The sequence below is a fragment of the Erythrolamprus reginae genome, chromosome 2 (assembly GCF_031021105.1).
Source record: "Erythrolamprus reginae isolate rEryReg1 chromosome 2, rEryReg1.hap1, whole genome shotgun sequence".
Taxonomy (NCBI): Eukaryota; Metazoa; Chordata; class Lepidosauria; order Squamata; family Dipsadidae; genus Erythrolamprus; species Erythrolamprus reginae.
The window spans coordinates 228,582,836-228,598,380 of record NC_091951.1 but is presented as its reverse complement, the minus strand read 5'-3'; the positions used below and the strand labels follow the sequence as shown (position 1 = coordinate 228,598,380).

The 15,545-nt window shown below is 38.1% G+C and overlaps 1 protein-coding gene across 1 annotated transcript in view; it reads left to right on the top strand.

The window, feature by feature from the left end:
• Positions 1-15,545, top strand: part of GTF2E2 (general transcription factor IIE subunit 2) — a 50,727-nt gene that overhangs the window by 20,231 nt on the left and 14,951 nt on the right. Inside the window, exons 3-6 of the mRNA XM_070742178.1 lie at positions 8,507-8,598; positions 9,514-9,621; positions 10,352-10,534; positions 12,507-12,600. Of these exons, the coding sequence (XP_070598279.1) occupies positions 8,507-8,598; positions 9,514-9,621; positions 10,352-10,534; positions 12,507-12,600 (477 nt within the window). The remainder of the gene's footprint in view (positions 1-8,506; positions 8,599-9,513; positions 9,622-10,351; positions 10,535-12,506; positions 12,601-15,545) is intronic.

Sequence of the window (15,545 nt, the reverse complement as noted above, 5' to 3'; positions counted from 1 at the left end):
CTGAAAAAATGATCCTTATTGGTTTATTTTGCTCATAAATGGGCCCCCATGCTTATACTCAAATAGGCTTATACTCGAGTAGGCTTATACTCGAGTATAAAACAATAAACCAATAAGAGTCATTTTTTTCAGTTCATTTATATTTTTCTTATGTTCAGGATTGTTCAATTTAGTATATCAAACCTTTTGGGGGAAAATTCCTTAGGGATTTGTAGCCTTAAAAAATATAAATTGACACGAAATTCAAAAAGGATGGGGGGAGGGGCTTTTTGATCAAAATAAAAATATAAGTCTCAATTTTTCCAGTTCAATTTTCATATCATTATGTTCATAAATGTTCAAACTAGTTTTCCAGTGGAAAAAGTTTTCAAAAAGACCAAATTCAAGTACCTAAAAAAAATCATTTTGATCCGGGTCTATATGACCCGAACAGAGTAAATGTGACTTTTTTTTTGCCAAGAAAAAAATTTTTCCCCCACCCCCACAAATATTTTTTTGATGATCAGCATTGTTAAATTGAGTAAATGAATGCGTAAGATTTTAAAGAATATTTCGGATTTGGAGCATAAAAAAATAAAAAGTGAAAATTGTTGCAAGCAGCCAGGGGGGGGGGGAGGCCTTATTTCTGATGTTAAAAAAACAGTAAGAATCATTTTTTTCAGTTCCTTTATATTTTTCTTATATTCAGAAATGTTCAAGGTACCATTCCCACACCAACTCCAGTAAAATAGACTGCATTTTGCAAGCAAAACTATCCATAAATTGAAAAAACTTTCACAAAAACGGGGGGGGGGAGGCACATTTATGGGCAAAATAAACCAATAAGGATTAATTTTTTCAGTTCAATTTTCATTCCATTGTGTGAAGAAATGTTCAGACTACTTTCCAAGTGAAAAAAGCTTTCAAAAAGACCAAACATAAGCACTGCAAATGAAGAGTTTTCAGTCCGGGTCAGGGTGACCCGGGAACATAACATTAGGGAGGTTTTTTTTTCAGCAAGAAAGAAACCTCCCACCCCCCAAAAAAAATTCTCATAGAGAGAACCCCTGAAATGATGAAAAGTCATGAAATTTCAAGTTTCAGATATGCAGGGAAAATTTTTTACAGGGTCTCAAACCTTGATTTCGGGTCTCACAGACCCGAACAGAACAGCAGGGTTAAATCAAAACTGCAAAGAAGAATATAAAAGGTAAAATGGTTTTAAAAAATCTATCTCTGAAATTGGGAAAGCAGAATTTAATTGGATCTAGAAAGGGTTTTCTACTCGGTTCCTAGAAAACCTTGTAATTTATGGGAAACTATTTCCTTTTACTACAGAGCAGGGAAAAGAACTGGGTAAAAGTGACAAATCTTGCTCAAATCATATGAATCTTTGAAAACTAGGTACAAGCCTCTAATTTATTATACCTGAAGAAAAGAATATAGAAGATTTCAGTAAAGATACTTTTTGTAGCAGTATTTTACTTTTCATATATAATTCTGAACCCAGGCATCCAGATGATGCTGTGAACATTGGCCCTTCAAATGTCCTTTCCCAATTACAGGAGCCGGAGGATGTCTCACCCAGTATGACCTCTTCTGATACATACCAGCCATATGGTTATAAGATAGCAGAGAGTTTTAAGCAGTCCGTTTAAGTGCCTGAGGAATGTAATATAACAGAGGTCTTTATGAGTTACATTGAAAGGATTCCAGATTAGAATCTGGTTCAGTGCCCTATTGACCACGCCTACCCTGCTGTTTCACTTTTTTGTTTCAACAAGAAGCTCTGAGAAAAAACATCACTGAGGAAGGAGCTGCCCACTCACAGCAGAATGAAAAGCCATGTAGGATAATTATTATTATTTATTATTAGATTTGTATGCCGCCCCTCTCCGTAGACTCGGGGCAGCTCACAACAGTGATAAAAACAATACATGGTAACAAATCTAATAATTAAAATCTAAAATAACAGTTTTACATTAAAAAGTCTAAACCTCCCCCCCCAATAGATAAAATACATACACACAGTCATATCATGCACAAAATTACATAGGCAAGGGGGGGATGTCTCAGTTCCCCCAAGCCTGATGACAGAGGTGGGTTTTAAGGAGCTTACGAAAGGCAAGGAGGGAGGGGCAGTCCTAATCTCTGGGGGAGTTGATTCCAGAGGGTCGGAGCCGCCACAGAGAAGGCTCTTCCCCTGGGTCCCGCCAGATGACATTGTTTAGTCGACGGGACCTGGAGTAGACCAACTCTGTGGGACCTGGGATTCGTGCGGCAGAAAGCGGTCTCACAGATATCCTGGAGGATAATGGAATTGTTTCAAAGGGAAAAAAGAAACCTATCACAAGTTGATATTTGCCCTTTCCTAAAAAGTTTAGATTTGAATTACAGACCATGGAAGTGTGTTCTAAAGACAATTCAAATGTTCAGAAAGAAAATAAACACTACTTTGTAATGTAAGTAGATTCCTTTCCAGTTTTTACTATTTCCAATTTACTGTACTAAGCAAGAATTGCAATTTCCTAAGGGAAGAAGGTTCTAGAGCAGATCCCATTTCTAGATGTGTCTTAGATTGTTTTTACAGTCTAGGACAGGGGTCCCCAAACTTGGTCACTTTAAGACTTGTGGACATCAACTCCCAGAATTCTCCGGCCAGCTCTGCTACCCTTCATAGGGTAGCTCTAAAGTCTATGCAAACCTGTAAATAAGATGGTGGGAGGGGGAAAAACGCAATCTATGGTTGAATTTCCTCCCAGAAAAGCCTCTCAGCCATAGTTGTACATCTCCCCCATTTGGGTCAGGAAGATAAATAGGCTGCATGATGGCCTAGAGCAGTGGCGGTGAACCTTTTTGGCACTGAGTGCCGAAAAGGGAGCGCACACATATGCACGCACTCATCTGAGACACAACACAGAGGAGGAGCTGCCCAGGGGGCATGTGTGCGCCAGAAAATAGACTTCTGGTTTCCGACGTGCACATGCATGCTGGCCACCTAGCCTTCCGGAGAGGGGCGGCATACAAATCCAATAAATAATAATAATAATAATAATAATAATAATAATAATAATAATAATAATACTGGCATGCATGCGTGTGTTACAATCAGCTGGCCAGCATGCATGCTCATGCTGGAAAATGAAGTACTGTACCAGTTCTTCTAATTTTTGGCATTGCCACACTCATGGGGACCAGCTGATTGTTGTGCACACATGAGTGTCAGAAACCCAGAAGAGGAACGGGCAATGCTACGCATGCCAGGTGACATGGCTCTGTGTGTCATTTCAAGCACGCGTGCCATTGGTTCACCATCATGAATCTAAAGTAATAATTATGTCTGCCAACTGATACCATCTATTCCACTCATTATTCTCTCAAGGGTCAAGCTAATTCCTTCAAAAGAGAATGCTAGAAAATTTCTAAAGCTTTGTTATCAAGTAAGGCAATGATAAGTAAAGAACTCTAGCTAAACAGTTACAAAATCATCAACTGGGGACTGACAAAATTGTATGTCAGAAGCTATTTTACACAGAGATTTTAATGCTTCTGTTGCACCTTTATTAATTTCTTAAGTCAGTGATTTTCATCCTTTACTTCACCACGGACCCCTTTAAATACGTTTTGTGGCAAAATAACAGAATTGGAAAGGACCTTGGAGGTCTTCTAGTTCAACCCCCTGTTCAGGCAGGAAACCCTATACCATTTCAGACAAATGATTGCCCAATCTCTTCTTAAAAATTGCTAATGTTGGAGCATCTGCAACTTCTGGAGGCAAGATAATTTTTGTAGTGGGAGTTTAAAATTTTGAAACAAACTGTTCTAACGGACTTAGAAATTTCAGTATAATCTATGCAGCTGAATGCTAGCTAGCCATATGAAATAAAATACAGTGGAACCTCGACATACGAGCAGCTCTACTTACGAGCTACTCGAAAGTAAGAGCTGGGAGGGGAGCGACATTTTTGTTCGCCTCCCGAGCTCACATTCGGGATACGAGCGCCAAGGAGCTGTCTCCTGAAGCCGAACGCTAACTTCCGCGTTCGGCTTCAGGAGACAGCTCCTTGGCGCTCGTATCCCGCGTGTTTTAAAACATCGCAGCCAGCCTGGGGGGTTCGGGGGCTTCCCCCCGAGCCCCCCAGGCCGGCTGCGACGTTTTAAAACACGCGCGCCGCTTCGCAGCTGTCTCCTGAAGCCAAACGCTAACTTCCGCGTTCTGCTTCAGGAGACAGCTGCGAAGCGGCGCGGGTGTTTTAAAACGTGGCAGCCGGCCTGGGGGGTTCGGGGGCTTTTAAAACGTGGCAGCCGGCCTGGGGGGCTCGGGGGGAAGCCCCCGAACCCCCCAGGCCGGCTGCGACGTTTTAAAACACCCGCGCCGCTTCGCAGCTGTCCCCTGAAGCCAAACGCTAACTTCCGCGTTCGGCGGCAGCGGTTTTTTGTTGTTGTTGTTGCACGGATTAATTGACTTTACATTGTTTCCTATGGGAAACAATGTTTCGTCATACGAGTGTTCCGACTTACGAGCCTCCTTCCGGAACCAATTAGTCTCGTAAGTCGGGGTTCTACTGTATGTACTATTGGCTAGTTATTAAAAGAATGAAATTTTACTTGGTTATATAAAGAATAAAAATAGTCTATTTATGAAGTTCATTGGATTGCTTATTAGAATTCGTAGAAGAAAGCTTTGAATAGAATCCAGCAACTTCTGTAAATTTGGTTGCAGTCTTAAATCATTTGTATCAGAGGTGGGTTCCTGCTGGTTCGGACTGGTTCTATAGAACTGGTAGTGGGAATTTTCCCCCACTCACCAAACTGGCAGCGATGGCCAGCTGGAGGCGCCCCCACAACAGCTCTCTCAGCAGCACTGTAGGTGCCGCCATCTTGTTTTTCGCTTCTATGCATGCTCAGAAGGTGGGGTTTTTTTTGCTTCTTTGCGTGTGCAGAAGCTGGGATTTTAGCACTGTGCATTCACGTGTGTGCCCATACAATAGGTGAGGAAGCGAATCGGTGGTGAAGTAAGTCAGAACCCACCCCTGATTTGAATATATGTGGGGAGGGGGCAAGCCTCACTAATCTTGCCTTATGTCTGAAATACATAACATTGCACTATTATCATCTGATATAAAATAAATTACTTGTATATATAATAAATTACATATGTAAATATTAGTGGCTAATTCAGATGGAATTGAGTTTCGGGAAGTTTATTTATTAAATGGTTACAAACCAAATTGATTTCTTTAAAGCAGTGTCCATGTTAGCAACTTACTGATTCATCTTATACAGTGGCCAGATGGCAAGGCTAGATGAAGAGATCAGTTTGCTGCCTTGGCTATTAAGATAAGTTTTGCAATTTAGTGATTGTATAAATTTGGAAAAAATTAAAATCTTGCTAGCATTTAAAAATACACTGTCCTGTTTATTAGATTTTACCTCCTAAAATGAAATTAATTATTAGGAAACACAGAACCTCAGATCTAGTTTACAATTACTGAGTATGTTAGTCTCTTTTTAAAATGGATGGTCATCAATTCTTCATGAATGCACAGATGGCAAGATTCTCTATTATCACAAGACAAGCACCTCTGCTTTTAACCACCATGCTCATAAGCTTCAGAATCAAAAGCAACTATAATTTATAAATGCATCAATAAAGGCTCTTACGTATTCTCATTTTCTGAAATGTATTCTTTTTTTTTTTGCAAAGACGACAATAATTATAAGGCATTAATTTTTTAAAAAAAGATACAGACATACCTCTTTTCTGAAAAGATGCTGGAACAGTGCTGATCTGCTGTTTAATACAGCTTCTGGTACAGCTAAGATGGAGCTTTGCTGCTATTGGCTGAAGCAGAATGCAGCTGACAGCTTCCTTTATGCTTATTTGCATTAGACCCTTAGCCAACGAGGAAATCATTCATAAATCTGAAATATATAAAATATCAGATTACATTCTACCTACTTTCTTAACCTCTTTAAAAAGCTTATTTAACAATGAAGTATATTTAAAACAATGTGCTCTTTTGATATTTATTGTTTAAATTTATTTTTTCTAATAGCAGATTAATCTGGTGTAAAACATACACATGTATAGTCTTAATAGATCTTAATAGAGGAGAATTACATGTATGCATGTTAGAACACAAACATTCATATATTTTAATTATAAAGATACCTTATGACTTACCATTATTCTTTGTCTTTTACCTTATTATATAAGCTATTGAAATCTGTGGAATTAAAGCAGTAAAATTTCTGAATTGGTTCAGTAAAACTTCATTTTCCATTGTCTTCAGGCCTACTATAATTCTAGTTTGTCATTTAATTAGATGAAAGTTGCAAAAATACAGTACGTTTAAACCTTTTGTTCATTTATATATTTCTAAATTTCTAAATTGCTTTTTAGCATAACTGACAAAAAATGGCAAGCACAAAAGTATCTGTGCAAAAGTCATGCAATAAAATACTATAAAACAAAGTTGAAAAAAAGGATATATTTTGATATTTCCAGGTATTCAAAATTATTTTCAGTAGATTCTCTTGATCAGACAAATAAATTGGATTTCTTATTTGTTAAAACTACAAAAGAAATCTCAAAATTACTTTATAAAATGAATTTAAGAGTATATTATGAGATATGTAATGTATTGACAAATTCTTGTTAAAGGTATGGGAGTGATTTGCCATTAGCACCTTCTAAGATTATTTTTTTCAGTTTTATTATTTAGTTTACAGATTTGGAATATCCTCATTATCTTCCATCCCAGCACCAACCAGGCTAAAACACCCTATTTAATTTTTTCAAATTCCAGCTAGTAAATTAGATACTGCAATTTATTTTGATTAATAAATTTCAATCATTTCAATTGAAATTAAAATGAAGTCAGTATAAAGTCAACAAAGCAAAACAGTTATGAACATTGCCATTTTCTTTCTGTTGACCATCACTTTTCCAGAATTTCTTTTTTTAATATAAGGTAATATTTAAAATCCTAATCTACCCAAAGCTTTCTTAATGTTCTCTTCGTGTTATCTAGACTCTGTGCTTTTCTCGAACAATATTGTTTACTTAGAATCCTTCATATTTTCATTTGATTGCAACTGTTTTAAAACATATCCCTTTTCTTCAGGGAAGTTTTCAATACTTCAGAACACAACATCCTTCTGTATCAGAGGTCTCAAACCCGCGCCACTTTAAGACTTGTGGAGCTTTGCTGGTTGAGGAATTCTGGGAGTTGAAGTCCACAAGTCTTAAAGTGGCCTGGGTTTGAGACCCCTGTTCTAGATCATCTCGTCATGATGGGATGCAAATGTAGTTCTGCTAGGTTTCCAGTTCTTTTTAAGGCTTTATAGTTTTATTATATTATATTATAGTTTGAGCTACTTCAAGCTTGTGTAACCTGGGACCATGATAGTATACACTGTACACATTTTCCAGAAATCTCTTTTCCATTTTGTTCTCTATCCCCTCATTTTCTTAAATTGCAATATGTGAGCTTGGAGAGAGGGAGGAAGACAGAGGGAAAGAGGCAGAGTAGATTTCTTTAGGGGACAACAAACATAGATATATTCCTGGACACCGATTTTTTCCCCAATGTAACTTTCATAAATTGCTTTCCGTATTTTTTATGATTAACTAATTGATTTAAATTCTGAGTTGTCCTGATAGCCGGGGTGGCACAGCAGGTAGAGTGCTGTACTGCAGGCCACTGATGCTGACTGCTAGATATGTAGGTCAGCGGTTCAAATCTCATCACCGGCTCAAGGTTGACTCAGCCGTCCATCCTTTCGAGGTGGGTAAAATGAGGACCCGGATTGTGGGGGCAATATGCTGGCTCTGTTAAAAAGTGCTATTGCTAACGTGTTGTAAGCCACCCTGAGTCTAAGGAGAAGGGCGACATTAAAAAAAATTAAACAAACAAACAAACAAATAAATAAATAGCAATTTACTATGAGAAGAAAAATGTACATTCTTGTAATGAAGTATAAATCAAGAAACAGTTTCCACACAGTTATTTTGTAATTCTGTTTTAAGAAAGTTTTTAAAAACCCTCAATTATTAGAGATTTTCAGTTGTCTGTGCATGAATCAGATCCTTTGTGATTATTTTTAATTGAGTGTATTTTTAGGGATGTTAATTTTGATTAAAGTACATTAATTCATTTTTTTAATAAATAGTTTTCCTGTTTTAAGTCAGGACCAAGAGATGTATAGCAATATAGTGAACAATAAGAAGACAATTTTAGATTTATTTTTTTACAGTAGCATATTTAATTTGCTGACTGCAAAATGTCTTGTGCTTTAAAATTAATTTGAAAATTAATTCTGTTTTAATAAATCCTGATTTCTCCATTTTTAAAGGATTCAATAAAGTTCTAATTTATAATAAATTTCCTCATTTTATTAATAGCCCAATAAAGTTTATTGGTCAATATTTTCATAGGTTTGGTTACCCAAGCATATATCAGTATTTCACTATGCCTGACCTACAGAATGAGAGTCTGTGCCATTTTTTTTCCCTTTATAGACCACAGCAATGGAACTTTTAATTTGAAAGCTCTTTCTGGAGGCTCTGGCTACAAGTTTGGAGTGCTTGCAAAGATAGTGAACTATATGAAGGTATAATTTTGCTACCACGTTTACTATGTTTACCTTTTACGATTAACATATTTTGAAATGGTCATCACACATATTTATATATTGTGTAATGACACAAATGCTAATTGGGACAATATATTGTTCTCCCAGATGAACTATTGTTGGATTGAGCCAATGAATACTGAGATTGGGATTTGACATTTTTAATCTGAGAACAGAGTACATTTAATATTTATAATTAATTAAAAGTTGTTAATTATTGAACATTTAGCATTTATAGCAAATAAAAGTAATGCAGTACTATACATAATTTTTAGATTGGATTTTTTGTTAATAATTATTTGGATAATCCCCCTTTATTCATGAGCTTCTATCTCACGAAAGACTGGATGGTATTGCTATGAGGAGCATGTTTACCCAGGATTAATCTTCCTATGGTAATGTGGACATGTGCTCAAGATGAATAGAGTGCTGTAATATGATGCAGTCCTGCGAACTCATGGCATGATGACATACAAATTGAATAAATTTCCTAAAAATGTGGTTCAGTAGTATTGTTCAAACTCATTTGTGCCAAGAAGCCTCTCTTACTTCATCCAGAGTGAAAACATCCTGATGCAAGTTGGTTGGGATAAAAGCTACTTGTGATAAAATCCTTTTAAATTTTTCTGATTTGTGGACTACTATCTTGTAATACAGCATTGCTCTAATGCTGTTGTAATTTAATTAGGTAGTTCACATCATTTTCACTATCTGGGTTAATACTGGAAATGTAGCACAGTCAGAATTAGAAAAGTAAACTATTGAAATTTGAAGCAGTTAAGATCCTTCAGCTATTTAACAAGATTTATTTTTGCACATATTTTGTCAGCTTCTAATGTAATTAATATTATAGTTTTGAAAGATAATAAAATCAATTGGTTTTTTTTTGTCTAGACACGACATCAACGTGGTGATACCCATCCATTAACTCTTGAAGAAATATTAGATGAAACACAGCACTTAGACATTGGACTGAAGCAGAAACAGTGGTTAATGAGCGAGGTAACAAAAGTAGCCATTCAGGGTACTGGTTTAAATAAATATAATGATCAAATAATAAATAATAATTTAATAATAATAAACTGTTATCAAGTCTCATGCCCAAAGCTGGCAATGAAGGCAGATGTATCAAATATAAATGTATTGCTTTCTTGTTACACAATTTCTATAACTTTAAGATTACTTTGACCTAAAAATTTGTTTTCTAAGCGTACTGTATATAGTGTCAATGAATTACATGAAGAAAATACATTGCAAGATTTGTAAAGGAATAGAAACTTCATAAACTTTCATTTGTATGGTATTATATATGAATTATTTTTAATGTTGAAATTCTAGAAACAAATACACTAGTGAAACCCCCCCCCCCCCGAGCATTCCAGTAGGGCCGCGAATGGCTGCCCTTTACTGGATACAGCAAAATATGCTATTCTAAGGAGACTGATCAGAGGTGATTCATTATTATTATTATTATTATTATTATTATTATTATTATTATTATTATTATTATTATTTATTGGATTTGTATGCCGCCCCTCTCCACAGACTCGGGCACATTCATATAGACATGCCCCAGGCAGATTCTTTTTAGTTGTTAATTTCTCAAAATTATTCAGTCTTCTGTTCATACTGTGATCAACAGTAGCACACACAATTCAATCAATATTAATTTTACAAAGTCCATGTATAGAAAACGGTATGCTATTTCTTTTTTGTTTTATTTTCATTATAGGCCCTTGTCAGCAATCCTAAAATAGACGTTATCGATGGGAAATATGCTTTCAAGCCTAAGTATAACTTAAAAGATAAAAAGGCCTTGTTGAGGCTTTTGGATAAGCATGATCAACGAGGATTAGGAGGAATACTTTTGGAAGATATTGAGGAAGGTCTTCCTAATGCACAAAAAGCAATTAAGGTAAGCAATACTTATCATTGCATCTTTCAAGTTTCTTAACTGGTTACAAGGCATTTGGATTAGTAACATCTCTTTCAATTATAATGTAGAGTAAAATCCTGGTGTCAAATACACAGGGATCTTCTTGGCAGCTTCTGAATCTGGGGAAAAATTAGGTCTTTGAATTTCTTTGAATGTATTTATTTTTCAAATGTATTATGGTCATTAACCAGCACAAGAAAATGGATATTAAAATAGTCAAAATGTAAAAAAATAAATTAGCAATATCAGAATAGTTAAGAAAAATTCTGAGAGATCCCAAAATTCTCTAAAGGACAGAATACCCTAAATCTGTGATGGCGAATCTATGGCACGTGGAGCCATATTTGAGGGCATGTGAGACTTTTCCCTTTGTTAGCTCCAATGTGCATGTGCACACTGGCCAACTGATTTTTGGCCTTAAGAAAGGCCATTTCTCTCTCCCTGAAGCCCTGGAGGCAAAACAAAATCACCCAACAGAAAAACCGGAAGTTTGGGAAAACGAACTTCCCGTTTGCGTTTTTTGCATTCTGGAGGGTTCAGAGAAGCTTCCTGAAGCTCTAGAGTGCAAAAAACACACAATGGAGGAAGTGCATTTTCTGAACTTCTGGTTTGTCTGTTGTGCTGTGCACTCCAGAGCATCAGGAAAGTTCCCTGAACCTTCCGGAGTGCAAAACAGCACAGTGGCAAACCAGAAGTGTGTTATCCCGAACTTCCGATTTGCGCGTTTGGGGAATTTTTTTTCAGGTACCAGGCTTCAGTAAGACCTGTGTGCAGGGACAAGGGGGGATTGTGCGCATGTGGGGGGGAGGCAGCACTCGGGGGTGCATATATGGGGGGGAGGGGGTGTGGGCACATGCATGCATGCTAGCACACCCACATATCCCCTTTTGGCACACAAACCAAATAAGCTTCGCCATCACTGCTTCAGCACAGCCTGATTTAGCACAAGCAGCTGATTGGTGGTTGGATCTGCCTCGCACTATACCACTTATCAGCTGTTCCAGGCTGCAAGGATTGCCACTGCCCATTTCCACCATCATCGCCCATTGCCGCCTCCATGAGCCCCATTGTTGGCCTCTGCATGTCCCGTTTTTGGCCTCTGCGCACTCCATTTTTGGGCATTCCACGCTGCTGCCTATCCCCGCCACGAGGAACAGGCTGAAAATGGGGGAGTGGAGACTGAAAATGGGTCATATGGAGGACGAAAATGGGGCAGCTGGAGGTGGTGATAGGCAGCGGCACCAATGGACAGCGACAGTGGTGATGGATGGTGGCAATCCCTGCAAGCTTGAACACCTGATAGGAGGTATGCTAGGAGGCAGCTCCAACTGCCAATCAGCTGCTTGTGCCTAAATCAGGCTGTGCTGAAGCGGACCAGGCTGTTTGCTGTTTGCTGCAAGGAGGCAAATTGTTAGGAGAGAGGCAGATTTCACATACACACACACACACACACACACACACCTTGTTTGCTTCCTCAAAAGCTAGGTGTGTCTTATAGTCCGAAAAATGTGGTGTATCATCTTGAGCAGGATAGAAACCTAATAAATAAATTTAGGGTGTCAAAATCATGTCATCACGGTGGCCTCACGTGACAGGACTTTTTTCTCTTTTGCTAAACTGGACATGGGTGTGGCCAGCACGTGACTTCCTGCGGGCTGGTTGGAAGTTTGACAGCCCTGAAATAAACAATAAAAATGTGTTAATATAATGGGGGAAATTACGAATATGGTATTTTCATCCCATCTGTCATAAAATGCTTGTAAATGATGCAGATTTGTTATATACATGGAAGAAAATCAACAGCAGGTTTCCACTTCAGCCTGATTATAAAATGGGCTCTGAGTGCTGAACATTTTTTTTATATCTATTGTATATTTGCAGACATAGTTGTGTGAATTCTGGAAATTACAGTTGATATACACTTACTATTCTGTATTTATATTTGAGGCAGGCTTTAGGAGACCAGATCATCTTTGTTACCCGTCCTGATAAGAAGAAAATTCTATTCTACAATGATAAGAGCTGTCAATTTACAGTAGATGAAGGTTGGTTTTTTTTCATTCAACAGTTACTTTGCGGCAGGCATAATATATATGCTATGTCATAAATATATATGCTAAACATGATAATTTTATTGTTTGAAATGCCAAAAATATTCTTTGGTGTGTCTCAGATTATTTGTTTGTTTGTTTGTTTATTTATTTATTTATTTGACTTCTATGCCGCCCTTCTCGAATTTAACATTTAATAACTTGAATTTGATTATGATATCTAAATAGTCTACCTTTCCTCACATTTCGTGGAGAGTCGTGATGTTGAATTATGTTATCCTCCCATGTTCAGAGTTGTACAGCTAGTTCTCAATGTACAATCTCAAATTGAGCCCAAAATTTATGTTGCTCAGTGAGAAATTTGTTAAGTGAGTTTTGCCCCAGTATGTGACTTTTCTTGCCATATTTGTTAAGTGAATGACTGCAGTTATTAAGTTAGTGATATCGTTGTTAAATAATTCTGGCTTCCCCATTGACGTTGCTTGTCAGAAGGTTGCAAAGGTTGATCACATGACCCCAAGACATTGCAGCCATCATAGATATGAATCAGTTGGCAACCACCCAAATGTAAATCACATGATCATGGTGCTGCAGTGGTCATGTGTGAAAAATGGTCGCAAGTCACTCTGTCTGTCTGTCTGTCTGTCTGTCTGTCTGTCTATCTATCATCTATCTCTATCTATCTATCTATCTATCTATCTATCTATCTATCTATCTATCTATCTATCTATCTATCTGTCATCTATCTCTATCTATCTATCTATCTCTATCTATCTATCTATCTATCTCTATCTATCTATCTATCTATCTATCTATCTATCTATCTATCTATCTATCTATCTATCTAATCTATCTGACTTATATCCTGCTCTTCTCCTCTTCTCTGAGGACTCAGGACGACTCACAGCATATAAAAATACAAAAAGCAGTTCAGAAGTCCAATATTTAAAACAATCTAAAAACCCCCAAATTTTAAAACGTACAGCCCTACTCATTCACACCACAGGCCGGGGTTGATGTTAAAGTTCAGCGCCCCCAGGCTTGCTGGCAAAGATAATTTTTTTAAACCCAAAGTTGCGAACTATCTGTAAATCAGTGTTCTTGATAAGCTAGTTTCTAATGTCTGAAAACTCTCTATTCTTCGCAAAAAATCACTGTCAAAATCAAACTGACAGATCTTTGATAGATTCTTTGATTTGATTTTTCTACAATTTCTAAGTTTTGATCTAGGAATTATAATTTATTTATTTGGATACTGAAGACCTATTTTTCCCTCAGGCATTGGAACAGATGTTGCATGGTGAGTGGGAGGCCATTCAAATTAAATTAATATATAATAAATAAGAAAATAATACAATTGCAGATGAATTTAAAACTATGCTATCAAATGAATATCACAATGAAGGTAGGAAGGTCCTTAAATTGATCTCTAGATGGCAGTATTATCTTATAGGTCTTCTGTGTTGCCTTTATAGTTATTTGATTTTTAATATTTACATTTTGTATTTTATTATTTTTATTTATTTAGTTGTCATATTTTCACGGCAATTTATAAAATTACATTTTCTAATTAATTTATATTTTAAATCAGTGGTTCCCAAACCTTTTCAGTCCACTGCCCACTTGGTGCTACGAACTCCTCCTCAGTGCCCCCACTCCCTTCAGATGGGCATGGCTTGGTAGTCAGGTGACCAGGTGGGCATTGCCAACTTGTAAAATGTAATGAAACTCACTTAACACTCTTGCTTAGCAATCAAAATTTTGGGTTCACTTGTGGTCATAAGTCAGTCTTTCTTTCTTTCTTTCTTTCTTTCTTCATCCATCCATCTTTCTTTTTCTTTCTTTCTGTCTTCTTATCTTCCTTCATACCATCTTTCCGTTTTTCTTTTCTCTCTTTCTTCTGCAGTAGAAAGCAACCTCTCCTAAGCCAAATATCTTGTGACTGCAGCTATGAAATGCTCCTAAAATTACAAATTACTCACCAACTCCCAAGACGGGGGATTCCTGGCATAGAGTTTATGGCTTATGAAACAGTTCCATGTGTGCAGGTATATCTGGATGAGAGAAAGTGAGGGTGTCCCAGAAGGTTGACTCAGCCTTCCATCCTTCTGAGGTGGGTAAAATGAGGACCCGGATTGTGGGAGCAATATGCTGGCTCTGTTAAAAAGTGCTATTGCTAACATGTTGTAAGCCAACCTGAGTCTAAAGAGAAGGGCGGCATAAAAATCAAATGAATGAATGAATGAATGAATGAATGAATGAATGAATGAATGAATGAATGAATGAGTGAATGCACATGAGAAACATCCCCCCCGCCAATCCTCTGTACAAACTGCCCGCTCGTTTCTGCAAAGGCAGAGTCCTGCAGGGCAATCTAAAGAGGGGAGGGGGATGCTGTAGAAAAGGTCACCTTCCACCCATGCCTCCTGTGCGGAGGGACTTGGGACTCTGAAGCAGCCCACTAGCTTCCAACTAGTTCCCAGAATAGTGCAGCCAGGCTGATCCGCCAAGAGAGCAGGCAAGTGGCAGGGTGGGAAGCCAGTGGGCTGCTTCAGAGTCCCAAGCATCACAAAACTGGCACAGTGGGAGGCGGCCTTTTCTGCAGCATCCCCCTCCCCTCTTTGGATCACCCTGCAAGGGGAAGCCCCTCTGCCTTTGCAGGAAAGGGGCGGGTCAGGTGCAGCAGCCCTGGGACATCCGCTTGCCCTTGTGCCGTCCCTCTCAGTATCTGCATTTCCACCAAGGGCCGCCTGTCCACCCACTGGCCAGGCTAGGCCAGGCTGGATGCTGACCTCAGAAGGGAAGCAGGCATGGGGGACTGCCAGGAAAGCCACATGGAAGGTTGCCAAGCATGGCAGGACTGCGGGGAAGGGAGTAGGCTGCTACCACCCTTCCCCACCGCCCCCTTGCCTCTTAGCCAGTGTTCCCTCTAATTTTTT